Source organism: Capsella rubella, unplaced genomic scaffold, assembly GCF_000375325.1.
Source record: "Capsella rubella cultivar Monte Gargano unplaced genomic scaffold, Caprub1_0 scaffold_6, whole genome shotgun sequence".
NCBI lineage: Eukaryota > Viridiplantae > Streptophyta > Magnoliopsida > Brassicales > Brassicaceae > Capsella > Capsella rubella.
In genome coordinates, this window is record NW_006238918.1 from 8,891,174 (window position 1) to 8,917,561 (window position 26,388).

Below are 26,388 nucleotides of genomic sequence, written 5' to 3' on the forward strand. Positions count from 1 at the left end.
ACAAAACCCATTCATCTTCCTTTCTTCTTCTTTTCTTCTTCTTCTTCTTCCACTTTCTCTCTCTCTCTGACAAAAATGGTAACGCTCCGCCAGAGAACACCAGCTGTGACGGAAGCACCTGAGCCGCCGAAGCTGGAAGAAGAACGAATCTGCGAAGACGTGACGATTCTCTCAGACGATTCCGACGAAGATTCCTCCTCCGATTCAGCGGTGAAACACTTGCGTGGACGTTGGGAGCTCGCTTCTGTTCTCAATTTCGTGAATGTATGAACCCAGAAACCTCTTTCGCTTCTTCCTGATCTTAGATTCCAAAATGATTCGATTTCAGACGGAAGAATATTTGTGTTCTGTGTTTGTTGAAATCTAGGGTTTTGTTAGAGATGTTTATGTTTGTGGGTGCTTACAATTTCATTGAAAGATATAACATTTTTGTTGTTGTTGGTGATAGGTCTTTGGACCACTTGTTTCGGAGAAATTGAAGTTAACAGCTGAAGAAATTGAGATGGGTCTTATCGAGTCCAACAACACAAATGCTCAGCTTCACATTGCACTTTTGAAGGTTAACGAGGGAATCTCTAATTCTTCACTATTTTTTTCATCATCGCATACATGTGTGTTTGTTTGTTGACTTATAAGAAACCTTATGGAACTCTTTTAACTTTGTTTTCAGGGGATACCACCGGTAAATAAAAACCTTGATGATGCAAATGCATGGATCACGGTGTTGTGTAAGAAACTTGCTCCATGGTGGCCATGGGTAAAGGCCATACTGAAACTTCTATTTTCTAGCTTATATATTCTCCTTTGAAACAGTGTTATGTTTTTTCTGTAATTGGCTCCTGTTAATTGCAATTGTAGATTGCTACCGGTGAAATTCCTATAACTGCTAGCAAAGGGTAAGTGATGAATTTGTTTGTGAGTTTATAAAGTATGGATTTTTTTTTTATAGTCAGGTTGAGAAATGGTAGTGATATCAACTTTCTTCTCTTCTGCTGTATGGCTAGGGAGGAAATATCTGAATACCAAAGACTTAGCCCTATTAATCGCCTGAAGTTTCTGAAGGCACTTTGTGAGCTTCGAGTCCAAGTAATTTCTTCTTGTTATTTAATTGTTGAAGTCTATTGTTTATGCATGCCTCTTTGGTTACACATGTATATCTCTAAACAAGATCATTGCTATTTGCTTTTGTTACTTTTTTTCTCTTATAAGTTTATGCTTTTGTTTCTGTTGGTTGATGGTATAGCAAGATGATGCTCGTTCGTATATTCAAGAAAATACCAAGGAAGGAGACTTGGATTCCCATTTTCGCAAAAGGAAGTTAGGAGGAGATGGAAAGAAGACTTCTTACTGGTAGTTTACATGTCTTATGCCTACTTTGCTCTGTTTTAGATTTGGTGTGACTAACTTTTATCTTTTACCTTTTGTTCTAGGTTTGATGGTAATGACATGCAAGGGTACAGATTATATAGGGAAGTCAATGAAATCTCAAAGAAGAATGCTTGCTCAGATAAATCTTGCTTGAGCTGGGAAATTGAAGCAACCAATCTAGATGAATTTCAGAGAGTCGCTGTAAGCTTTTTGTTTGTTGTTTGTGCTTCTACTCTTTAAGATGTGTGGAACTGTTTTCCTCATTCATTATGTATTATGCCTGTTATGGCAGAGAGAGTTATCATCAAGCAAAGCTTCTTCTTTGGCTGCAACTGGCGAGAAGATTGAGACAGAAGCTTTACCCGTTGTTGAGAAATATCATAAAGTATTTTTTCTAACTGCTTTATTCTTATGTACACATCTGCTATATCATGTTTCTTACGGTGTTTCCATTCCTTCTGCAATAACAGAAGAAAGAAAGGGCCCTGAAGAAGAAAATGAAGAAAGAGCAGCTGGTCGTTAATGTCAATTTCTCAGGTCCTATGCGCCGTTCTTGTCGTAACCGCATACCTGCTACTTACACCTATGGTAAAGTCATATTTTCTTGCGTTTCTTCTGCGCGTTTGATATGGTATTTACCCATTGGCGTGGCTTAGTAGTTTGCAAATCTTATTATTCAGACAACTTTGACAAGATGATCAGTGATGCTGTGGAGGAAAAAGAGTAAGAGCTTGACTTCTTTCTTAATCCAAGTTATCTATCCATCAATATTTAGCACATAGATAGTATTTTCATGTTGGTCAAAATAATCTGATGAACTAGAATGAAACCACTGTTGATCACACTTCAGTAGCGGAGGTGTGTAGATTCGTTTGCCATGTGATTCTATCTGTCATTGCTAGGCTGAAAACCCAACGTAGTAATAGAAACAGATCGATTGCCTATAGCTCATACTACCATGCTGTATAGTAAAAGATGCAGATAGATTAACTGAGTGCTTTGAGTCGGTTTGATGCAAGAGCTTTAGCATGAGGAAACCCCATCATTTACTTCTTTTCTTGATCAGGGAAAGCGATGGAGATGAGGTAGAAGAAAGGGAGCAACAAAGTGTCTCATTGGGCTCAGACAACGACAGTTCTGAAGGTAACAAGATGAATTCAACAGAGGATGAAGCACCTGAAATCAACAATGACGATGATAAAGAGAATGAGAAAAGCAAGGAGGACGCAGAGTCAAAGGGAGAGTACGGTGTCAAAAACAGGCTGAGACAAAGAGTTACCAGGAACTCAGCCCTCTACTAGTTTAAACCTCAGTATGTTGTTGAAGAAATAGTAAAAAGCTTTTGAACAACATGACATCGTTTTGTCTGTTGGTAACGAGACCAAGCTTTTGATTATAAGGGTTTAGGACTTGGGAGATAAGTTTTTTTTTGTTTTGGTGGTGATATATGATAATGTACTCCCATTCGTAACAGTGTAGATCTGACTCTTATTATATGTAGTATCATGTCGCATACCTATCTTATGTAATGCTCAAATTATTTTCAGATTAAATATATGATTTTGACAGTACAAATCTGTTCGTAAAAGTCAGGGTGGCCGAGTGGTCTAAGGCGCCAGACTCAAGTTCTGGTCCTCGTAAGAGGGCGTGGGTTCAAATCCCACTTCTGACATTTCATTTTTATTCAATTTTTCTCCAATCTACTCGACAACATCATGCAAATCTACATAATGTCCTACTATTTACATTTTCTTTTTTTTTTGGACACTGTTGATCAACAATTTGGATGGTAACAAAGCAACTAAGCAAGTCAGCAACAATACTAGTCGCACATACCAGTACACTACATATGCTTAATGTTTCCATCATAATACATAATACATAAGTCGGAAAGAACTAAAACTGGTTCAAGAAGATTCAGTGGCTCCACTGTTTGCTTTGTGACTCTGCGATATGATTCTGAGCTTCTCATACGAGTCAGCACAAGCGTGGGCATAATCAGACAGTGCCCTGAAGATCTCAGGCAATCTGATCTTCAAACTGTTGAGAGATTTCTCTCTCACCTGAATACAGTGTCTCTGGTGAGCTTCTTCTTCCTCTTCAAGCCTTTTCTTCAGTGTCTCGACAACTATTCTCCTCTCTGTGACATGATCTCTGGAGCTTGTTGTTGCGTCATCCCCGCCTTCAGCTTCCTCCGTTGGTCCTCTTTTCTGCAAGTGTTTCTGATACCAATCCTCAAAGCCTTGCTTCTTCCGTATGAACTCTCTTCGGGTCTCTTCGCATTTCTCCTTGAGTTTTATCTCTTCCTCCTGGTGAAGCAAGATGGTTTTGATGACTGCCGCGAACGACGAGATAGCTGATTTGGCGACTTCATCGGGAAGTTTCTCAAGACGGTCGTGCCATGCGAAAAGAAGGGCTTGGATTGGTGGGCGCTGAGGCCGTGGAGGAGAGGAGACCTTCTCTTTAAGACTGCTCTCGATGGGGATAAGGTTTAGCTTTAACCAGCTGTTGAGATAGTTAATGTACTGCTTCTGGTGGGTCACGAGTCTATCAAACTGAACATGCCATTCTTCTAAGACGGTGCAGAACTGCCGAGTCTGATGGTGATGTTGCTTTGTGGTTTCTTTCTGAGAAGTTGAAATTTCAAGGGATTTTAGCTCTCCAACAATACTTAATTGCGTGTCGTGGTGTATGCACATGTTTGTCCACATCTTTGCCATCCTGCAGATCCCACAAGTCGAGAAAATTGGTTAGAGAGAGAAGGCTAAGCTATAGCTTCACAGAGAATCATTTGAAAAGGAGAAAACTTTACCCTTCAACCAAAGCAACAAGTCTTGGATACAATTGGTCATCCCTTAAACGGTTTACTTCTGAAACAGTTGAATCCATTGACTGCATGTCAACGATATATCTTGTGTGTAAATGACTCACAGCCGCCTTTGTTTTCTCCACGGTCTCTGCACTCGCACCTCGTTTTTTATGCCTGTTGAGTAAAGATACCTTTTTCTGATACTCTATCTTCATAAGCTCCCCTTGCTGGAGAAAGAAACACCACACCAGAAATGCATTCAGCTAGACATCCTTCACTATTGGTGGAAATGATTTACAGTTTAAGTTAAATTACCTTCACTTCATCATAGAGTTTCTTCTCCCATGCTAATAATTTATCCAACACAGTAGCATGAGTTTCATGCTCATCTGATTCTTGATCATCTTTTCCACCTTCACCATTCGAAATGCCTCTTAACGATTTATTCCAAGTTATAACCCGCATAACTCTAGCAGAATGATCAACATATCCTGAAATGGAAAATTTTCAGAAAAGAGCATTTTTTCATCAGCAAGAAAAAGCAACAGTTGTCCAAGAAACATTCAACATAATCAACAGAGACAGAACAGGTAATGGTAGGGATATGAAGCAAAGGAGGTTAGAGTGTTGTTTAGTCAAATTCAGAACTTTTTTAATGGCTTTAAATTGAAAAGAAAAAAGTAGTTAAGAAACCTACCAGATCTATTAAATTAAGGTTCATCTTAGATTCTGATAAAAGTTAAATCACAGACCAAAAAGTGCATCAAAGACTCATACTTTAAGAATATTTGCATACACTAAACCCTGATGGCATCTACAAAAGAAAAAAAAATACTCTCTCTTTTGGTTTTCTTTTTTCTTGTTTCAATTAGAGAAACAAAGAACCAAACTTTCTAAACAATCCAATCACATACACATTATGAATCACTTAAAAAAGCAGACAACCAAAGTTTTGGTTAAAGCTAAGTGAATAATTACGAATCCGAATGCCTCAAATCTGAGAAAAGCAAAGAAAAAACTACATTAGTGTATAAGCTTTGATCATTGACTAGGCTACACTAAACTCGTGTCTTGACACTTGACAGTGACAGTCAATAAGATTCACCAAATTGCAACAAACACATATAAATGCTCAATCACATGGACTTAGAGAGGACTTCAATACCTCGGTTATCTGCAAAATTGGAGTGATAATGTAACCTTGTAGCTTCAAGCATCTTGGAAACCTCTTGAGCACACTCTGACGCCTTGAGGAATCTATCATCAATCTCATCCAGAATCTTCATCAAATTCACACTGGAATGACTTGATGCAGTAGTCTTAGCAACCGCACGACGAAACTCCGGTGGAGCAGTATTAGAATGCTCAATCTTAGCTTTCCCTTTCTTCTTCTTCTTTGCCTCAACCACCACTTCATCCTCCTCTTCCTCTTCCTCATCCTCCTCCTCCTCCTCATCATCATCATCATCTTCTTCTTCATCATCATCTTCTTCTTCTTCAACTTCTTCAACTTTCTCCGGCGTCTTAGGTTCTATCTCCTCAACTACCTTATGAGAAGCAGAGTTCTTCCGAAATATTCCAGATTTTTCCTCCTCCTCTTCTTCTTCTTCATCTGCTTCATTGAACTGAAAATGACTAGTCTGATTCTCATAACCATTTCTCATCTCTCTATCATCTAAATTAGGTCCAGGCATATTCTCCACCATGAAAAAGTAATCCCAAGCCATACTATTCCCCGGAGAAGCACTCACAATCTCCGGCGTTGTCTCTAATCTCTTCTTCCTCCCAATATTCCCAACGTTCTCCGGTGTCCTCGGCGAAGCCTCTTCCTCCTCCTCCACAACCTTACGAGCGGTGGCTCTAACACTACCCTTCCCTTCCTCTTCCCCTTCTTCATCTTCTTCTTCCTCTTCCTCAATCACCATACCATCTAAAGTCTGAACCTTTCGACCTCTAACCGCCATAGTAGGCAAGCTAATCGCTCGTTTAATCGGAGAAGGAGAGAATTTAGGCAAAGGAGGAGGCGGAGGAGGAAGATTCTCAATAGGCGGTGGAGGAGGTGGCTGAGGAGCAGCCGGATCTACATTGTTACGACTCTGTTTCTCGTAATGCTGTTGATCCAAAACATCATCCAAAGCTTTCTGATCAGATTCACCATGGCCATAGTCACTTAAAGCAGCACCAGTGTTCTTCAAAGCAATAGCGTAAGCGAAATGACCGGCGGCGAAAGCTTTGCTCGCTGCAACTGCTTCTTTGATTACGTTTCTCCGTTCTTTGCATCTCGCTACTGCTTCCTCGTTATCAACCCTAGATTGAGCACAACCCATTTCAAAAAAGAGTGTTTTTTTTTTTTTTTGCTTTTTCTCTGAGAGAGAAAAAGATTGATAAAGAGAGTACTGACAATGAAGGGAACAAAGATGCAGCAGAGAGAGAGAGATGAAGGAGAAGAAAGATGTCTTTCACGCGCTGCGAGTAGATGTTTCTTTATGTACTCGCTCTCTCACGCTATCGTGGTGTCTTGTCCTCTATATTCATATTTATTTTATTTTTTTTGTAGCTAACGGTCACATATCTCGACGCACTACGGCGTCGTTTCGATGACTTTAGTGTACGTAACGCTTTGGATTGAATCAAAAAAAGTTTGATTTCTTTTGCTTTTTAGAGAGCCATTAAACTCTTCCATATTTCCGATAATTTCAATGAGGAACTTCAAGAGTTTTTGATTTTTACTGTTAATTTTTTGAATGGATGTTATAGGTAAAGCGGAATAAACCGTTAACAGATTATATTGTTAGTCAGTAATAGTTTTGTATGGATAATATAGAGAAAGCGGACTAAACCGTTAGCTGATTATATCGTTAGTCGGTAATAATTAATAAGACTGTTTTATAACAGTCATTTTTTTATTTTTTATTCGACATTAAAAAAATATAATTTTTGAATGATATACTAAAAATGATTTGATATGCAACAACTATTGAAAACTTTAGAACACAATTATGGTTTTCTAAACCAAAATAAAACTTAGTTGATATTATGCAAATTATGATGGGAAATTATATATTTGGAGAAAGGTTTGATTTTGGGTTTGGTTAGCCACATCATGTTTTTAGTATGATACAATAATACATAAAACCAACTTAACAAAAGTCTCATGATCTTTCTCATACGAGAAAGTTACGTTCTTGGTGTTTCTACAAAATAACATAATATTTTCACACTTACTTCTCAAGGTGCTTTAATTTGTTGCTTGAACTAGATTTCACAACAAGATGATGTTGAAACTAAGCATGTTTATGGCTTGAACTTTATATGCAACTTCTTTGTCTCCTCAGTTTGTTGCTACAAAAAAAAAATGCGAATATGATTTACGTTTAAACTAAATAAGTCGATCAAAGAAGATTGAATTGCTATAAAAACTAGATAAAACAGTAAAAATGGTGATAATGTTTACCTCAAATTTACTTTTCCAAGTTAGCTCGAATTTGTCTCGATTCATACACCAATCTATGGCCATTTCAAATCCAGTGGTGTTATCCTTAGAACAATGTGATGTAGCCACAACATCTCCCTTGAAGAAAAATATATAAAGACAATACAATGTAAGGACTTTGCTTAAAGCCAAGTCTATTCAATTGTATGTGTATTACTAGGGGATGAGTAAAACTAAAACAATACCATATGGCCATTGAGCTGCGGTGGTGGCTCCATTGGAGATTTCACTTTAACACTAGTAGCAATAAGTGTCCTGTCCAGCAAAAAAAAATAAACGAAATTTAAGTTCCTTAGATATAAACTCGTAAATGCAACTTAGCTTAATCATCCAACTAGAGCAAATGTATGAGCTATGAAATTAACAAGCAAAATATCTCATGTGATTATGTGAAGCCTACCTTCCATTATCTAGCAACAAATATCCCTCTTCTAGTCTTTTAACGACTCTTTCGGCAACATACCTTGTCTCGAATATCGCCAAAGCTTCACCTAGATTGCGGCCAACATGAAATTCCATAGTAAGGTTCCAAAGAAGGTTCCAAAGCTTTGACTCTTTATACTATAGTGTGATTGCTATAGTATAGAAGTAGACTTACCAATGTGACGACTCACTGATGTTTGCTCTAACATCCTTGCCATGCATTGCTCATTCAAAGCCGAGTAGATTATGTCCTGAAGCATTATTCATAAGTTTCTTAGATACAATTTTACATGAATGGTATACACCAGCACAAAAGCTACACTGCCTAGCTTGAGCAGTGATAGTTACAACAACTAAGCATATATAAGTAACCTTGTAAGGCTCCTAATAAAGAATAGAAAAATCTATAAATTGGATAATACCTCCACTTTTCTAGATGTATAAGTAGGATCCAAGTACCGAAGCAGAACCAGATTCCCTTGGCCTTCTGCCAACTTCAAATTTTCTTCCCAAGACTGATTTATAATTTAAACATTTTAAAAATTAATAGCATATGTGAAACTTATGTTAGTTCTTCAATAATCAAAGATACTAAAAAGTTCTTGAATGGCCCATCCATAAAAGGTTTAAACCAAATGAAAATGATTTCTAGTACTAGATTATATATAACATATCATTAAAACAGATAAACATGTCACTCTATTCACATCAAGGAGCAAGCATGTCAAGCACCTGATAGTAAATGTTTAAATGAGAAGTACTTACAAGTTTTTGGTACCATTTGATTGCTTCCTGCAAATCAAGAAAAGAAAACAAGAATCTATCAGATAAGGAACATCCATGCATGTCTACAAGCACACTAGCAACTAACAAGTTTAGTATGACATAATATATACAACACACACAAAGGTCTCCCAAACCATTTGCTAAGAGTTTAAGTTGATGTACAACCATATACCTAAGAAAGGTTAACAAACATCCTATGAATGAAAATTGTGTAAGCAGCCACTTCTAGACCAATGTCATTCAAACAATGCGACAAAGATATTCAAAATACTAATATAAAACTTACAACATTCGGCTTTTGGTTCAAGTCAAAGACTTGACCATTTCTTTTGTTGTCGACATTGATCAACATATTCCCCTCAATGCTTTTTGGTATTCTAGAATCAGAGTTTGGTTTCTTGAGTAGACATTTCTCATCTGCATGTTTTGTCTCTTTTCCTTCACGAGATCTTGGTATCATCCCCCTCATATCTTGCTTCTTGTCACTTAAGCTAGGACGACTTCTAGTAGGTTCAAATACATTTCTGGGTCTTCCTTTTAACATTCCAGCATAACCATCTAGGTTTCGTTTACTTGGAGGCATATCCCCCAAACTGTAAGAATCTTTATTATGCCTTTCATCTTGAGGCCATAATTTTTTTGCCAACATATCTTTTCTAATAAATTTTACATCTTTACCACCATAAGAGCATTTTGTTCTTCCATTTGACATTGCAACATTGCATAGCCACCGTTTCTTTTGAGGCAAATCATCCAAGCAGTAAAAGTCTTTACTGTAGTACCTTTCTTCCTCCATCCGCGATTTTCGTTTACTCAGCTGCAAACGAGTTTCATTTTCTTGGTCATGGTAACCATTTCTCCTATAACCAGAGGCATTACAATGGTCATCATCACACAGACCATAACCATTTCTTTTGTCACCATAATCTATCTTCCTATGAATAGAAAAATCATTGCCAATACGTTCATTCTGCCTAGCTGAACCACTAGTTGAAGAAAGATTTGGTTTCAAACTATATGGAGTCCTATGTATGCTGGTTTTGTTAAAGAGAAACTTAACTGCAACACATAAAAGCAAAATGAAGATATGAGGTAATCAAGTTAAAATAGCTAATAGACTAGATATGAAAGGGAAACAAAAATGTACCATCAACTCCAGCAATTTTATCATCTATCTTTTCTAAGATCTTATGAATTCCAACATCAAAAGTTCGGCGAAAAACGAAGTCAGCCGACTTGATTTCTTCATCAGAAGGTTGTGGGTTCCTTACGTCTTTCGAGGTGCATACCACATAACATTTTCTAGAAATTGCTTCCTGTTGTAACATAATGTTATATCAAAACAATAAGGTTGGTTGTATTAGATTGTTCTCTAAAATATATCAAGGTTTCTACATGCTCACATTTAACTAGGAATAAGCGTTATAAGTATATAGAATTATAAAGAAAAGAGAAGTTTAGTTACCAATGGGTTTACATTAGTGAGGCCAAGACCTTTCCCTGAAGCCAAAAACAGTTCGTTCACATGTATATCTTCAACTCCTTGAAGATGTGACATAATCTCAGACGGTTTAAAGAACCATAGTAGCTCGACTCTTCTCTGTTTTTCACGTTGATCATATTGTTCCCACATTTTTATGATCTTGCCAACAAAGAACCTTCTAGAGTCTTGTGTGTCGTCATAGCGAATGATCACAGAGTCATAAAGACAATATTCAGAACCCTTAAAGGTGAAAGATTCATAGAATTGGACATTTTTCTTTTCGACACTGGTTCCTGATCTCTTTTTACCCCCCTTGAAGCTTAAGTCTTCAACTTGTGCTGATCTTTTCATCCTCTCTTATATGAAGCAGGCTCCTCCTATATAAATGCAGTAGACAAAAGAGTCACTAAATCAACATTTCACATAAGTTAAAACAACAATGTAAGAACAATGATATTGTTTACACTTGTTTTTCTCTAAGAGATACTAGAATTAAAAATCCAAAATGCTTGATTCATCACTATATGCTATGAAATAAATTTTGAGCAACACTTTTTTAGGTGTGATTTTGGTTTGATTATATGATTTTGATATTAACATCCTCATCAAAACTTACACATCAAGTTCACACCATATCAAAAATCAAAAATTTTTATTAAATAAAAGAAATCATTACTTCTTTTTAATAGAAAATAGAAAATCCACATGACTTGTTTCAAAACTTAAGAAACAACAAAATACAAATAGTGATGTGATAAGGATGTACATAAATCATGTTTTTTATTTATTTATCTATCAATCTGAACTGTGTATACAATATAGTGACCCGATTATACCGATAGATCTAAATTTCTGTAACAACCTGATTATTCTGACTAGTTCGGAATCCAGAAAAGACAAATCTAGCTTATATAAAAGAGATTGCTTGAAAGATCTTGTCACAAAACTTTCATCAAACACAAATTTTGTATGATATGCTACTATTAAATAATCCTTACTCGCAATATTATCGCTAGACTCAAGTTTTTCGCTTTCTAGAGTTTATTCTTTTTCATTGATTTTCTTTCTCATCTACAGAGTTCGCCGCAAAAACATTTTTAGGGTTAGCATCTCTATGGTGAGTTCTTGTCGTATATATATAGAAAATTTTAATATACACATGCTCACGACGTTTGAATGGGCCCAAAATTAGATAAGTCCAACTTGTAATTAAACGCAGCCTCATGAATATGTTTTTGTAAGCCTCCATTATAGGCCCAAAATGAGTAACCAAATTGTAATACTACATTACAACTATGAAAAATATGAAATCTAGGAAGCCCAAACTAAAACAAAATTACATATAAGACCTCTTTAAACAATTTACATATATATAATAGGAGAGTTCTCTCTCCATCTATATTGTCTACCTACGCATTTTTTTAACATTAAAGTAAATTTAAAATCTTCATTTAATAAATACTTATGTTATTTATAATTAATAGAAATTTACATAAATAACAAACAAAATATGTAAAATAAATTAAATTTTAAAATAGTAAAACCAATAATAAGAAATTTTTTATTAGTAATTATAATATGAGTCAAATTATTAACATTATAAAACTTAATAATCATACTTTGGAATTTTAAATAAGTTAATGAGTTTTAGAATGCAACTAAATTTTAAATACATGGTAGAATAATACACTATTTATGTAGTTGTAAATAATACATATTTTTATTTATGATTAAATTTTCAATTAAAAAATAAAAGATTATGAAACTCAATTAAATTTATACTTTAAGACGAATATATTCGAGGGTTACACTTTATGTTGTGAAATTATATTTAAAATATTGAAAATGGCGATAGAGAGTAAATCGATGCCGAAAGAATTGGTAGTTAAAAGCGATTGAAAATAAATTACTAAAACTTGGAAAGATAATGTATATGATAAAAATAAAATATTCGAGATTTCATTCATTTTGGGAAATAAATGAGTTCCTTTTAAAAAAATTCATGACATACATTATCAAACAAATTATTAGATTCAAAGTAGTTGTTAAACTGTTTAGCCATGTAATTATAAAAAGTGAGATAAGATATATACAGTCATGAATTGGTTGGAAATTCTCTTATACTATATCGCACTTTCTTCTATGGATAAAGTAACCTCGCTAAAATTATTCTAGCGATATGATATTATATATGTATCTTTAAATATTTACACTAAATAATGTTCATGAGACTTGGTATATTCGCATTTTATATAGAACGGTGTTATATTTGTACTGACATTTAATCATAATGATATTTACAATTCAGTCAACAACCGTCGATAATTAACATGAAAATTTTTAAAGAAATGTCTTCATAGATTATGAATACAAAAGAAACTCTCTTAGTGATAAAGGATTCTGAGTTGGTCGTCTATGTCGTTTATTTTCCCCCCGTGATATTTGTTACTACATAATATATATTAAACCATTTATTTTTCAAGAAAAATTCATTGTCAACGATATATATTATATCGCTCAGTAACATAAAATTTAATGTTTAATTAAAACTCTAATATGCAAAATGTATGCGATACATATGCAAAATTTATCTAAATGTGCAAAAAACATGGAAAAAAAACTAAAATGATGTGGATCAACGAATGAACAAAGTTAAATAAATGAAATATGCATGTTTAAAAGTGGTAAAATATAGATTTATCACTATCCAAGAATTAAAAGATTTCCTAGTGTTTTTAATACCCAAGTGAAATCTCTTTATGGTCAACGAGTATACTTAGCAATAACAAAGACGAGGAAGAATATTAAAACATAACTCTAGGTTTATTATATAGTAACATAGTTTAAAAACTTATGTGACGTACAAGGCAAACATACGAGGTGAATATAGAATGTATTGCAAGAATCTTTGAGTTTAAAAATCTCGAGTAACTTTGTGATAGTAACTTTCTCAACAACAACAAAAAAATCTCGAGTAACTTTGTGATAGTAACTTTGTCAATTCTAAACATGAATTGTGATAGTAACTTTGTCAACAACAAAAAAAAAAATCATTAAAGAGTACTTCATATAATTTCAAAGAACGGTCGAGTCTCCTTTGATTTAAGCTCGTCGTTAGTGTTCGGCGAAAAAAACAAGAATTCACCAGGAAGTGACACCTCTCATTTCCTTGATGTGTGGTCTTTTGTTTTGTTTTGTTTTCGCTTTATTCTCCCTTTTTCTCAATATATATTTATATCTCTTTGATCAAGGTCTCTTAGAAAGATTTTAAGTAATTATATGAATTCAAATAAATATTAAATGCTGATAATTGCTAAGAGACGGACACGTATCACCATGGGAAGGGTCAAAAAATAAATATATGTTATAAATTGTATTTCATGTATGTTTTGAAACTATTGTGCTTTATGTTATTTATATTATAAATTGTATCTCATGTATGTTTTGAGATTTTTTAATTTGCAATAATTATTAAGTTTCTAAAATTAAATTTTTAATTTTATTTCATTTTAAATTAATTTAACATAAATTATTATGCGAGCATGTATAATTCTTCACGATATGATAGTAGAAGACGAGCGAGATATGTATATTCAGTTTGATGTCACCGAATTTGAAGAAGCATAATGTCCCGAAAGTACACGGGTGGATTTCACCTATTCTAAAGAAATGTCTTTAAATCTCGTCGATATAATGGCCACTAGAATTCGACTTCGTGATCGAGCTATGCATCAACAACTGAAGAAGGATTTGGTCGAGCATATATGGACAAAATATTCTAAAAGTAATGTTTGGTCGAAAAGAAATATTTGTTATAATTTGTAGAAATTCTCTCTATACAATTACATAAATTAGAATCGGATCCGCGCTACAATGCGGGGAAAAGTTATCATGCTATTATTAATATGTTTTAATTTACTAAGTGACGTATTTTAAGATTTGTTTTCCTTACAAATATATCATTTTTTATGGAGGATTTGCACAAATAACCTTTTTATGATACTTTTTTAACAAGTACCCTCCCTAGATGTCCATTTTCAAAAATAACCTCTTCAATATACAAAATGAATAAATTACCTTACTTTAGTATAACCCATAATGAAGAAATAAATATTATTTCCAACAAAAAGAATATTCCTTCCGGAAAATTTCCCGCCAAAAATTTCCAGCAAAAATTTTCCCGCAAAAAGTTTCCGACAAAAATATTTTCGCCAAAAAAAATCCAACATCCATAATTTTTCCGCAAATCCTTAAAAAACCTTGTAAACATTTTTAAAACCTTGCAAATCTTTTAAAATTTACCAAAACCTTTAAAAACTTTAGTAAACCTTTGTAAATAATTTTATACCCGTGGTAAATCCTTTAATAAAAACTTTTGTAAACTTTTAAAACCCTTTTAAATCCTTAAAAACCATTTTAACGTCCTTGTAATGCCTTTAAAAACTTTTGTAAATTTCTAAAACCCTTTAAAACCCCTTGTAAATCCTTTAAAACTATTTTTAAACCTTTGTAAATATCTTTAAAATTTAAAATTCCTTGTAAATCCTTTTAAAAACATTTTAATCCTTGTAAATTCCTTGAAAAACACTTGTAAATCTTTTTTTAAAGACCCTCTAAAAATCCTTGAAAATCTTTTAAAAACAGTTATAAACTTATAAAATCTTTTGAAAACCATTGTAAATCCTTTAAAACCATTCAAAAATTCATGTAAGCTTCTAAAACCCTTTAAAAACCATTAAACTTTTAAGTTTAAAAATATTGGAGATCTCTTACTGGAGAAAAAAACAAACAAAAAACATTGGTCACCAATGTTTTACCTTACCTGGGCTAGGTCCAGTTTTGGTCATAACCCATATTGATATCATATGTTTATCAAAATATAGAAGACACATATAATGTATGTGATAAACATGTGATATCAAAATACAGAAGACTTGTTATGTCTTCTATTTCCTAGCTTTGATTTTATGGTGGTGTACTGAGAATTGAGATAAGTGATTTCGATTTATTCGATTTTTTCGTTTGGTTTAGATAGTGGTGGGAGTGTGTTTATGGCTTAGGCCTCCTGGACGATGCTAGTAATTTCATAACTATACATCAAAATATCAATGACAGCCAAAGTAAAATATTAATTAATCACCTATCTTACTTGTTCATGAATTTATGTTTTCAGTCAATCAAGTCAAAAACATAGAAATGGGAACATTTCGACTCTACTTTATTATAGTGTTCTTGCAAAAACCACAAGAATCAGCAAACCACAAAAGACAGCTACGTAGTTAAACAAAAAACAGAAAACATATAGATGCCTTCACTCTTATATGGGAATCACGCATTACTATATGTATATGTATGTATATTCATAAACCAAAACATCTCAAAAACATAGATTAACTGAAATATTATTATACATTATAGAACCCACAATCAGATAGAAAGGCAAATCCTATCTAGTAGCTGAACCACACAACATGGGTCTCCGGGAGGAAGTGGCAGACTGGAACAGTCCCTGGCTTCACATTAAGAACTTTGAAAGCCAAGTGGTTTGGGTTCCAAGCTGAGGTGTTCTTGTGGCACACCGCAACCGCTTTAGCTCGCATACCGTTCTCTCCTTCGAGTGGAACCGCGTAAACACTTGCCATCATCGTCTTGTGGCAGTAGAACACCGCGAATGGGTACTTCTGTTTGTGACACACCACAGAGTTGTTGTCAGTCAACTTCTTTACTCCAGCCGCCGCGATTTTGTACTTTTGCATCGGTGCATTCTTCTTAGCCACCTGTAGTAACCAAAGTTACATAATAATACATACAAATCAACTAGAACCAAACTGAACTATGTGTAACCATGTTTATGTAAGAAAATTTAGATCTAACCATATTTCATACTAATAATTATTAGCTATATATGTACATATATAGTAGCTAGCTAGTGTATTTACCTCAGTGGAAACAGCCCTGATGTGAGACTTGCCAAGTTTAGAAACACTAAAGTCGACCATAGACTCCAAAGAAGTCGCACAATACTTGTCCTCTTCACCGACCTTTTTAGCTTCACACTCTTCAATGGTCTTCTTCATCATCTCAGCTTCTTCCGAACCAGCTTCCACCGAGAACCTCTTCAATGTCTCAGAAAACTTCTCCGACCCAAACGGCACCGTTTCCGCCTCTCCACGTGGCAAGAACGCAGTTTTGCCTCCGTAACCATCCTCCGCGTTAAACCGGACGTTCATAGCCTTCCCCGGAACCAAGTCTTTCTCCAAGAAGAAGAGAGCCGCGTTAGGATCGTCGTGGAGCTGAGTCGCCTTGGCTGCGTAGTTGTACACGAAAGGGTTAGGTCCTGGTTTCACACCGACGTAAACTGGCTTGCCCTTGTGGCGCGTGTGCACCGTCACGCCGCCTTTACCGACTCCTACGTCGGTTCTCTTGCCGGGTTTACCCGTGTGGACTCCGACGCCACCTCCGTGACCTTTTCCGCTGCCTACGCTCACGTGTGTTCCTCCTCCGGGCTTACTCTTTCCGGTGTCCACACGTACACCACCCTTTCCGACGTTCACGGCGGTTCCTCCGCCGGGCTTACCTTTTCCGGCGTAAACGTGTACTCCGCCTTTACCTACTTGGACGTTGGTTCTTTTCTCGTCGGTAAAATCTACACAAAAGAATGGTTTGGTAATTAAGGAGACATTTATTTTATCAGCAACAAAAAAAAATGGTTACATTTACTTGCTAGTAACGTACAGATTCAAATATATATGTTAAAAGATACTGTATTGTAATAATACAAGTCAAACACATCTTTATTTGCATTTATGTATATAATTCTTTCTTTGTTTATGTGTGTGTCTTGAATTGGAAAAACAGTTAAAAGTAGAAAAAAACATAATATAAATTCAGAAAAATATCCTAAAGAAATTAGAAAAAGAAACATGTATTTCTAACATACTCATAGAACTATGGTGCGAGGACTAGCTTTAGCTAGTAGAAAAAAAATGTAAAAACATGTAAAGTAAAAGATATTAACCAAGATTCAAAAGTTGATGAAGAGAGTTAGGAATGGGAGTGTTTGGTAAAGCAGTGCTCCAATAACGCTCCGGTGTTAAATCAGCCGCAATAGCAATGACCTGCGATAACAAAATAAGCATCAAACCACCATAACTTAAAGTGAGAAAGTAATCTTTCTTTCTTTGTTTTGTTTTGAGTTAATAGTTACCATGAATGAAACAAGAAGACATATCGCAGGAAGACGAATCGCCATAGTTGCGAGTACTTTGAATAGAAATGAGGTTTGATGAATTTTGAGGAGAAGTGGGGAAGTGTACTAGAATATATAGTAAAAGGGTTTTAGTAGAAAGGAGCTGAGGTTGAAGAAGTACTAACTTATGAGAGCATGGATGATATAGACGGCTACTACTTACCAATCTATTTGGGCCGATTTAATTATATCACATACCCTCTAACCACTACTTGCCTTCTACTTCTTAAATGCTCTTGTGTCCATGTGTGGACATGTGTTTTTAATATCTCCTGTTTAATTTGTGTGTTACGTTACATATTACATTGTTTCCTATCTTTCTTTTAGAGAGGGTTCCTATATCTATTTGTGTAAATTGTATTATGACCTCCTTGATTATGGATATTGATATTTTGGTTTTTATTTTTACATGAAGTAACAGAATTATAAAATTTCAACCTCAAGGCATCAGAGTTTTTAAGTTTGGCTTTATTTGATATTCCTATCTTTTGGCCATGCAGAAGTAGAACATAACTTATTTCTATTTTCAATCTTTCTATTTTTTTTATAGTTTCATATCAAGTTCGTGGTTGGATTTAGTAACTTAAACATGATTATTGATAAGCTCTTAAGCTTTTCTCTTAAGAATATGGACCTTTGCTCGGAAATATTAGTAAAATTGAAAGGTTTCTTATAATCGTAAGCCAGATTTGGAAGATCCTTTAAATTAAAATTATAAAATATCATACGATAAATAATCTTTACAAAATAGTATCTTCTAGATATCTCAATGTTTACAAATCAATTAATTCTATTCATATCAAACTACCAATAAATTGATGGACGGTCGCGGCCGGCATGTTTCGACGGTACTTCAGTGTCATGTCATGTGCCGATGATTTTTTTTTTCACTGCGATCGAGACAAAGAGCAAACCAAATGAGATCGTATGTGTGGGGGATCATGGTAATCTTAACTTATGTGTGGACTTTTCAAACAAAGAGACATTAAAACGAACAACTAACTCATTTATGGCTTACCAATACAATAACATTCGTTTTCATCATTATTTTTTTCATAACTCCATGGTTGGAGAGAATGAGTGTTCAGTACACCAATGTATTTAATGCTTGTTGATATTGGTTCATCTAGTTGTGATAGAAACTCTCATTTCAAGCATGGAGGCTATACAAAATTATTTGGTGCAACGTCCCTTACAATACTTTCGATGTGCAACTCCTATAATAATCTAGAACATGCAATAAATTCATTTTGGCCATCTTGCATAGATCAACAATATACATTTTTGACACTATATATCAAATTTTGTTAGTTTTAGACTTAAGAAGTCTTTTACATTTCTGATATGAGACAATGAAAACATTGTAATTTATATATGTACTTATGTTTCAGAGTAGACATGTGCAAAGTGAAGTTTGTATTAGAAAAAATCATATGTTGCTCATCGATCGTGTGCTTGCTTTACTACTATTTTAAAACTTGTGTGCTTTCGAACCTCAAGACTAATTGGCAACAAATAAATTATTCATGTTACTTATATACAAACATACAACTATAGGCTCCATCACACTTTAATATGGAATTCTAAACACTTTACACTTGTCGACTGCCATACACTTCTCATAATATGTAATTGTCATGAAAAACGAGTAGGAGATGTGATCTGCAAAATAATATATACGAAACAATGGGCCTTATTCAAAAGGCCCGAAACCAAACGTGAACAAAACCCACTATCATCTTCTCTTGGTTATAATCCTCTTATCATCTATGCTTTCAAAAGTAACAGTGCATTCTTTGTCACATGTTTATCAGCTCAAACGAACAATGGACTGATTTAATGGCCCGACAATAAAAAGGGTCGAATGTTTAGGTGACTATATATATAACATATTCGGATAGTGCAAGTTCCTCAGTTTTTATATGTAGTATATGCTTTCATAGTTATAGGCAGTAGCTACTAGCTAGCACTAGACAATTTTTTTTTTTCAATAACACGATCAAGCAAACTAATATGTTGAGTTAACTTTTTTTTTTGTTTTCTAGTCGACAACATGATGCTGGATTTGAATCCGAACGGTGATAAAAAAGACACATCGACAGTATTACTATACAAAGCACGTTACTATATAATCAGAATAACACAAACCATGCAAAAACTTTTATAAAGATTTGTTATCATCAAATCGGGAATTTAAACACTCAACAAAACAAAAGAGGCTTGATACACACACACACACGCGTTAAGATGTATTATTTTGCTGGCTTAGTAGTAAAAGAAATGGAAATGGGCAAAAAATAAAAAAGCATAAAGAAAGTGATCAGAATTATGGGTAAATGGGGGAGAGTGAGTGAGTGTTATCACACTGTCATGCTTTCACCAACCATTAGACCCACAACTTTTGAGAAGCTCCAATTGTATCTGACTTCACTAAACTATACACTAACACTTTAAACTGAGACATGGTTAGGGTTAATTAAACGTTACTTATTCAAGACTACATAAATCAATAGAACTATAAAGAAACGAGAGTAACAATGTATATCATCATCAGTACGTAGATCAACGGCTTAGTGTTACATTACAACAACAACTAGATCGTATCATATTAGTATAACGAATGAATATATAATGGAATATTCGTTATCAAGAGATTGGAATCTAAGAGTACTTTTATATGTAAGCTAAGAAAGAAAAGAGAAAAAAAGAACAGAAGAGAGAACACAAGTATCTAATCACGATCACGATCCGTCTTCTTCGATTCATCTATAAAAGGCAAAGAAAAAAGAGAGAAGAAGAAGAGTGGACCCTAAAGTGAAGAAGAGACATCACTTTTGTAATCTTAATCGCTTGCAATTGCATTTCACAGGGAAGGCATTAGTATCTTCTGAGACCTTTTAGTTAGGACCACACCTCATTCCCACACTTACTTCCACTTTAGAATCTTTGTCTCATCTCTTCGCATGTGAAGGAGAACGAGTGAGAGAGAGAGTAAGTGAGTGAGGGGAGAGGTTTGTGTGTAATCATATGATTTTTTCACACGTGAATCCGTTTATAGCTTTGTCTAACTCTTTGTTCACTCATCAAAAACCCTAATAAATCTTTTGGCTTAAGCTTTCTTGATTCATCTAGAACAGCTAGCTAGGCAAGCTAAACCTAAATTTTAGAGTATATCTATATATATAAAGTTAACTTTTTCTCTCTTCTCCTTAATCTACATCATCATCCACCTCATTTTATTATTTAATTTTTAAAATTAATTATACCATTTTATCATTTAATTTTAATATTTAAACCTATGTAAATAAGTTTTTCAAAATGGAATATGAAAGGTCTTTTTATATTATACATTATAAACTAAAAAAGATAATTGATTAAAAGTTAAAAAACTTACTAATTATCGAGTATACTAACAAATATATAAATAATAGATTATAGTTTTAGTGAATGTTTAAAATATATATATGATTATATTTACACAATGTAAACCTAAATATAATGGGATTTAACGGGAATAGAACAAAAAGTAAGAAATTTTGAGAATATAAATCTATCTAATTTATGTCTCAAAAAAATTTCTAACATAAATGAGATAGGTCGGACCGAAACATGAATTCTCATTTTTTATAAACATATAAAAAGGTAAAAATAAAAATAATATTTCTTTAAAAGTTTCCAATATGAATTTAAGTATTTGTTTCTAATACAACACATATGTTAAACTAATAAACAAAATAAAAAATTAACTATATTTCATAAAATTGAAAATTAAAATAAAAAGTTATTAAATAAAATAAACTAAATATAAAGTAAATTATAGTAATATGTTAAATTTAAAAATTGTTTCATATGAAAAAACAAAAAAAAAAATATAAAACATAAAATCAGAAAAATATATAATAGTATATAAATGATCATTACGAGATATAAAGTACGACAAATCCAAAAAAGGAAAACGTAAAACAAAAAATAATAAATTATGACAATATATAAAGAAATAATGTAAATAATTAAAAATACAACAATCCGCCCGTAACCCACAAATCATGTTCAAATTTCATGCTAACATATAAAAGGGCCCAAAATATTAACATCTAGATCTATATTTGGTAAAAACCCTAATAGCACATGTTTCTCAATGATTCTCAACCGCACTTCCATTTACGCCCACACTTCAACTTATACTATACACACTTAATTTCTCAACAACTAATGAAGCTAAAACTCAATAGTTAATCTATACAAACACAATTTAAGTTTTAAAAAAGTAAAGTATGGTATAGTGAAAAAATAAGTAGAAAATAAAATACGAACTAATTACTCATAAACAACATAATAAACTCTCGCGCGTAGCGTGGACAACCGACTAGTATATTTATATAGGTAGCAAGACATAGCATATAGTTTCTTCTTGAATCGTATGTATATGAAAAGTCTATTCCTCATATAAGAGTTCTCCATGTGCATGTTCATTCCTAACTTGATGCTTTCCGGTTCAACAAACAACAATCCTTGTTGAACCAGCATGCCTTATGCTTTCATGTATTCATGTCATGACTTGGAAATTATGATTCAAGGAAATCGAAAAGATAAAAATATTTAAGACAATTGTATTACTATCTATTTGATATGATGTGCGAGCACCACAAATTTAAATGGTACATTTGATGAAATGAACTCCACATTATATTGGCTATTACTTATTTATTTATTTATAACAAATATATTAGTCTACAAACTATTTTGACTAATAATTTTAAGGTTGTCTGCAATTTGACTACTGTTTCCCACATTGTCAAACTCATAGGTAATAGTTTCCACTTTGTCTTCTAGTTAATTTTTTTTTTCAAGATTGTTTTTATTTGTTTCTATTTATTATTATTTTTTGTTTCCACTTTGCCTTCATATAATCCATAAAAAGAAGGATTCATATGCTTTCGCATGATTACTTGATCAGATTGTTTTGCTTTCGTTTCCTTATTTACTTAAGTTTTTTTTCTTCTTTAAAAAATGGAAGAAAGTATTCAATAATATCAAGAGAAATTTTGATTAAAGTAGTTTTTAAGTGTTGCAAAATAATCAATAAAATGGATTTTTTTCTTTTTCTTGAAGTGAAAGAAAATACAAATCAGTGCAAGAATCCTTTTCCAAAAGTTCATCAGTTATATTAACACGCATGAGTCATAATTACATAGGACCATCTCACCATCATATCATAAAGTTTTTTTTTTTTTTTTATACAATTCATGTATCTCATGAACTAGTGATTGTTTTCGACATATGTTAAGTGAACTTTGTTAGTTCTTGTGTCTTGTGTCTTTCATGTGATGCTAATTGTATCTTGGTCGTAATTTCAAAGCCTAGCCATGTAGAAACTGAACCTTACAACAAAATATTGGTAAAAAGTTTGGTGTGGCTTTTATGGGAGAGATGCAACGTCGTCACGTCAAATCTTCTGACAGATTTTTCTCTTAAATCCCAAAGATTATTTCGTTTTTTGTTTTGTTTTGGTAATCATTGATCAATGAGATTCATAACCGAAACGAAATCACAATCATCAAACCAAAGCCGTGGGATGATAGGACCATGTCATGTTTTGGTGATAGTCTCACCGTCCGATCTTTCTTTTCAAGATTGATTAGTTGTTACTAAATAAAATTAACGGACGAAAACTGAAATGGTCCATTTTGTGAGAGACCGTTGTGTTAAGACAATGAATGCGAACCTAAGGAAGGACCAGTGGGTGGGAAGAGTTTTAAAGCATTTTTGTGAAATCGGATGGTTCAGAAAGATTAGGGACCCTTTTGGTGTGCCAAATGTACGACAGCGGCTGCTTCGTCCAGCGAGGTCTCTTCTTCCCTTGTGGACGAGGACTCATTATGGACCACTACTACTCATACCTGATTTTATTTTTTTTGGTCACCAATACTTAAATACTTTTGATTTTAATTCAACTTTCAAAACCTTATTTTTTCCCTCTTCTATATCTAAGTTTATATTTTCTTTCCCTCTTCTGATTTTTTTTTTTTTTTTTGATAACTCAGAAGTGATCCTAAAAGTTTTCTATGCCCAAACACTAATCTCTTGGGATCGAGAGAAACCATGTTAAATCTTGAACCCCCGTGGCCAATGCTACTCGAACCCAGGTGACATGACTTACCTCCCTTTACCACTGGACCAAAGCAACTTAGTTTTTTCCCGTGAATTTTTTTTTTTTTCTTAAAGTATTTCGTATATGAAACCCATTTGCCTATGATGACACATTGACATGAGTCATTTTTTGGAGTTATACGAGTTTTGAGATCCATATGTAAGATATTTAGAGGTAGGATTTCTAAAGCTATATGTGTTCTGAACTATATGGTATGAACTCGCAATCCGACAGAGACAGACTTCATAGTTGAGCTCATGCTTGACAAGACTATAATAACCACGTCGTCCTAGCCGATTCATTGATTCAAGAGTTTGACCCAAAAAATATTGAGATACGATATGTTTGAAGAAATTTTACAATTACGATCTTATTTATGGTCTAATTAATAAGGAATCTACTTTGCATAAACAAACTGATATTTTTTGCTTATAGATAAAATGTTCATAATACATGCACTAATTAAATAATGTCAAGATAGAATTTTACATGGCTTTAGAACTGAATGATCTTCTGAATATAAAAAATGTAATTTTAGTAAAAATCTTTTAAACGTCATAGTGTCTTAGATAATTTTGACCAAATTTTATTCGTATGCATGTGTATTTACTCTCTAGCTAGAAACCAATTGTAAGTATGTAACATCCATATAGTATTGTTGTCTCTTGTTATAGTTTATTGTTGCAAGAAATAAAATTCAAGCAACGAGCAAAAAAGTTATGGACATAACGCAAAGCTATATATATGTACTGTGCATACATACCAATGCTAAATAGAGCTCACCTTCTCTATTTTAAGACAAAGTGTTAACAATATTCAATATCTCCATCATTTTTTTTTAAGGATGCTCTTTTCAGAAAGTAACAAATAGCTCATTAAAATGCTCATGTTACCAAGTCCACTATGTCATATTGATGATACATGTACCCTTTTTGGTTTAAAATTTGATACAGCTCACATTTTACTGTCTTCTTGTCGGATAGGTTTAAGCCATTAGCCAAAGATCCTTGTAATGTCACTTCCAACTCCTGTAAAACACCATTTTCCCATTCCACCTTCATGTATGTCTTCATAAACATGGATTTAACTGGTTTTTATAGAGAATATTAATGGTTTTTTTTTTGTCGTTTCATCGTCCAAGCTTTTAGGAGAGAATTCGGAAACTTTGATATCGACTTGTAAGGAAAATTAACATTTGTCTATGTCTCTTTGAAACAAAAATTAACATCAAAGTCGATCTAATAATTCCCGAGAACTCCAAACACAAACTTAGATATTTAAGGTCATAATTTTTTAATACTTAGTTAAGTACATGTACTCGCTAATTTGTACAGTATATAGTGTTAGTGTATGATATAGTGAAACAATCTATTCTGATATATTTCAGTCGTATCTACTACATGAATATATGGACGCAATCATCTACACCATTTGATGTAAAAGAACAAGATTTTGGTTGACAAGCCAACCATATAATTCAGAGCCAAGAAAAAGCATAAAACTAAAAAAGGCAAAAAAACTTCAGAAAAAGCAGAAACATTATTTTGAAAAAGAGTGAGTGCTTCTTATGTTAAACAAATGTGGGACTAAGAAATGTAATGATAGATCAAATCCTGTTCGCCTATTTGGAGTCAGCCACTACTACTAATTACTTCAAACCAAAATTTTAATTGAAATAGCAAAAAAAAAAAGTGGAGTTTTTCGAAATAAAGATTCGATGTTGACAATAATATATAAATTGAAAGATTTGATTTGGGATCTGAATATCTGATTTTGTTTCCTAAAATTTCCCCAACAGCTTGGCAAAAGTGTAAGGGGCTCCAGCTTGTTACTTATGTGCCTTTTACAAAAGTAAAATTTCTGTAAGATCCTTGTTCCCTTTTTCCATTATACTTGTCATCATATATAATTTCATGTATAAATATCTTACGATGAATTAAAACTAACAAAAAAATGAAATAGGTAATATAGTTCTGAGTGAAAATTGACCCTTGACATTTAAAAAAAAAAAAACATTCTCTAATTACATTTGACGTTTTTAGGTCAGCCACATGACTAATGATGGTCCAAAGACTAAACTATTTATTATGTTCAGATTTTAATTGTATGGCCCTGTCTTCTTTGGCAGAAAACTTATAATTTCAGGAGTTTTCTCATAAATTTGTGGTGCTAATTCAGCAATAATGTTAGGTGCTTATTAATTATATGTTTTTGCTTATATTTGGCTGTAAGTTCTTTCTACTTATAAGTTTTGATCTTACAATACAAAGTCATAATAAAATGAAAATATATATACTATAGTGCTGCTGCGAGTTTTTATACAGTGTTATATATATATCGATTATCGTTAAAACTCGAGGCAGCTTTGGTGTATTTACTTTATTTTGGTAATTCATTTTATTCGTTGTAAAACTAACCTAGCTGGTTTGCAACTGATGAAAATAGCATCATGGTAGAAGACTCGAAAAGACCCTGAAGGAAGAATCTTCCATGTGTGACTTTATAAAAAAATGTCACAATGACCAAATATTGTGCAACATGCAAAAATATTTAAAGAGTTAGGACCTTCAGTTAACTAGAAAACCATAAAAATAGATTCCATAAAAGCAGCTCAACGATAGGAAAC

At 33.4% G+C, this 26,388-nt stretch overlaps 4 protein-coding genes and 1 non-coding gene across 5 annotated transcripts; 2 read left to right on the forward strand and 3 right to left on the reverse strand.

Moving 5' to 3' along the window:
- Window position 1: 1 nt before the first annotated feature.
- On the forward strand, window positions 2–2,897 carry LOC17884405 (DDT domain-containing protein DDR4). The gene is made up of 11 exons (XM_006287787.2): window positions 2–264; window positions 449–559; window positions 671–757; window positions 859–896; window positions 1,005–1,086; window positions 1,244–1,350; window positions 1,431–1,569; window positions 1,661–1,753; window positions 1,839–1,956; window positions 2,049–2,091; window positions 2,435–2,897. Exons 1-11 carry the CDS (start codon window positions 76–78, stop codon window positions 2,667–2,669), a joined length of 1,242 nt encoding a protein of 413 aa, XP_006287849.1. The 5' UTR covers window positions 2–75; the 3' UTR covers window positions 2,670–2,897.
- Window positions 2,898–2,956: 59 nt separating this feature from the next.
- Window positions 2,957–3,040, forward strand: TRNAL-CAA. The gene has a single exon. It is a non-coding gene; the product is annotated as a tRNA-Leu (tRNA).
- A 52-nt stretch (window positions 3,041–3,092) lies between these two features.
- Window positions 3,093–6,547, reverse strand: LOC17883301 (nitrate regulatory gene2 protein). The gene is made up of 4 exons (XM_006287035.2): window positions 5,343–6,547; window positions 4,493–4,668; window positions 4,181–4,404; window positions 3,093–4,089 (listed from the first exon to the last, which is right to left on the reverse strand). Exons 1-4 carry the CDS (start codon window positions 6,502–6,504, stop codon window positions 3,276–3,278), a joined length of 2,376 nt encoding a protein of 791 aa, XP_006287097.1. The 5' UTR covers window positions 6,505–6,547; the 3' UTR covers window positions 3,093–3,275.
- Window positions 6,548–7,234: 687 nt separating this feature from the next.
- LOC17882616 (protein ANTI-SILENCING 1) lies at window positions 7,235–11,448 on the reverse strand. The gene is made up of 11 exons (XM_023781354.1): window positions 11,361–11,448; window positions 10,345–10,739; window positions 10,027–10,195; window positions 9,166–9,938; window positions 8,859–8,885; window positions 8,516–8,608; window positions 8,269–8,344; window positions 8,071–8,161; window positions 7,856–7,925; window positions 7,632–7,748; window positions 7,235–7,519 (listed from the first exon to the last, which is right to left on the reverse strand). The coding sequence occupies exons 2-11, from the start codon at window positions 10,711–10,713 to the stop codon at window positions 7,472–7,474; spliced, it is 1,833 nt and encodes a 610-aa protein (XP_023637122.1). The 5' UTR covers window positions 10,714–10,739; window positions 11,361–11,448; the 3' UTR covers window positions 7,235–7,471.
- Window positions 11,449–15,555: 4,107 nt separating this feature from the next.
- Window positions 15,556–17,707, reverse strand: LOC17882251 (BURP domain protein RD22). The gene is made up of 4 exons (XM_006287845.2): window positions 17,570–17,707; window positions 17,381–17,480; window positions 16,302–17,008; window positions 15,556–16,139 (listed from the first exon to the last, which is right to left on the reverse strand). The coding sequence occupies exons 1-4, from the start codon at window positions 17,612–17,614 to the stop codon at window positions 15,813–15,815; spliced, it is 1,179 nt and encodes a 392-aa protein (XP_006287907.1). The 5' UTR covers window positions 17,615–17,707; the 3' UTR covers window positions 15,556–15,812.
- Window positions 17,708–26,388: the final 8,681 nt, after the last annotated feature.

What these genes read in the sequence shown, in the direction of transcription:
- LOC17882251 (XM_006287845.2), bottom strand. Translation starts at nt 17,614, where the DNA reads ATGGCGATTCGTCTTCCTGCGATATGTCTTCTTGTTTCATTCATG. An exon ending in GTCTTCTTGTTTCATTCATG is followed by an intron (nt 17,481 to 17,569) that starts GTAACTATTAAC and finishes TTGTTATCGCAG; the next exon opens with GTCATTGCTATTGCGGCTGA. An exon ending in TCATCAACTTTTGAATCTTG is followed by an intron (nt 17,009 to 17,380) that starts GTTAATATCTTT and finishes TCTTTTGTGTAG; the next exon opens with ATTTTACCGACGAGAAAAGA.
- LOC17883301 (XM_006287035.2), bottom strand. Translation starts at nt 6,504, where the DNA reads ATGGGTTGTGCTCAATCTAGGGTTGATAACGAGGAAGCAGTAGCGAGA. An exon ending in CAATTTTGCAGATAACCGAG is followed by an intron (nt 4,669 to 5,342) that starts GTATTGAAGTCC and finishes TTTCCATTTCAG; the next exon opens with GATATGTTGATCATTCTGCT. An exon ending in AACTCTATGATGAAGTGAAG is followed by an intron (nt 4,405 to 4,492) that starts GTAATTTAACTT and finishes TTCTTTCTCCAG; the next exon opens with CAAGGGGAGCTTATGAAGAT.
- LOC17884405 (XM_006287787.2), top strand. Translation starts at nt 76, where the DNA reads ATGGTAACGCTCCGCCAGAGAACACCAGCTGTGACGGAAGCACCTGAG. An exon ending in TTCACATTGCACTTTTGAAG is followed by an intron (nt 560 to 670) that starts GTTAACGAGGGA and finishes CTTTGTTTTCAG; the next exon opens with GGGATACCACCGGTAAATAA. An exon ending in TTTGTGAGCTTCGAGTCCAA is followed by an intron (nt 1,087 to 1,243) that starts GTAATTTCTTCT and finishes TTGATGGTATAG; the next exon opens with CAAGATGATGCTCGTTCGTA.
- LOC17882616 (XM_023781354.1), bottom strand. Translation starts at nt 10,713, where the DNA reads ATGAAAAGATCAGCACAAGTTGAAGACTTAAGCTTCAAGGGGGGTAAA. An exon ending in TGAACCAAAAGCCGAATGTT is followed by an intron (nt 8,886 to 9,165) that starts GTAAGTTTTATA and finishes CTTGATTTGCAG; the next exon opens with GAAGCAATCAAATGGTACCA. An exon ending in ATCAGTGAGTCGTCACATTG is followed by an intron (nt 8,162 to 8,268) that starts GTAAGTCTACTT and finishes GCCGCAATCTAG; the next exon opens with GTGAAGCTTTGGCGATATTC.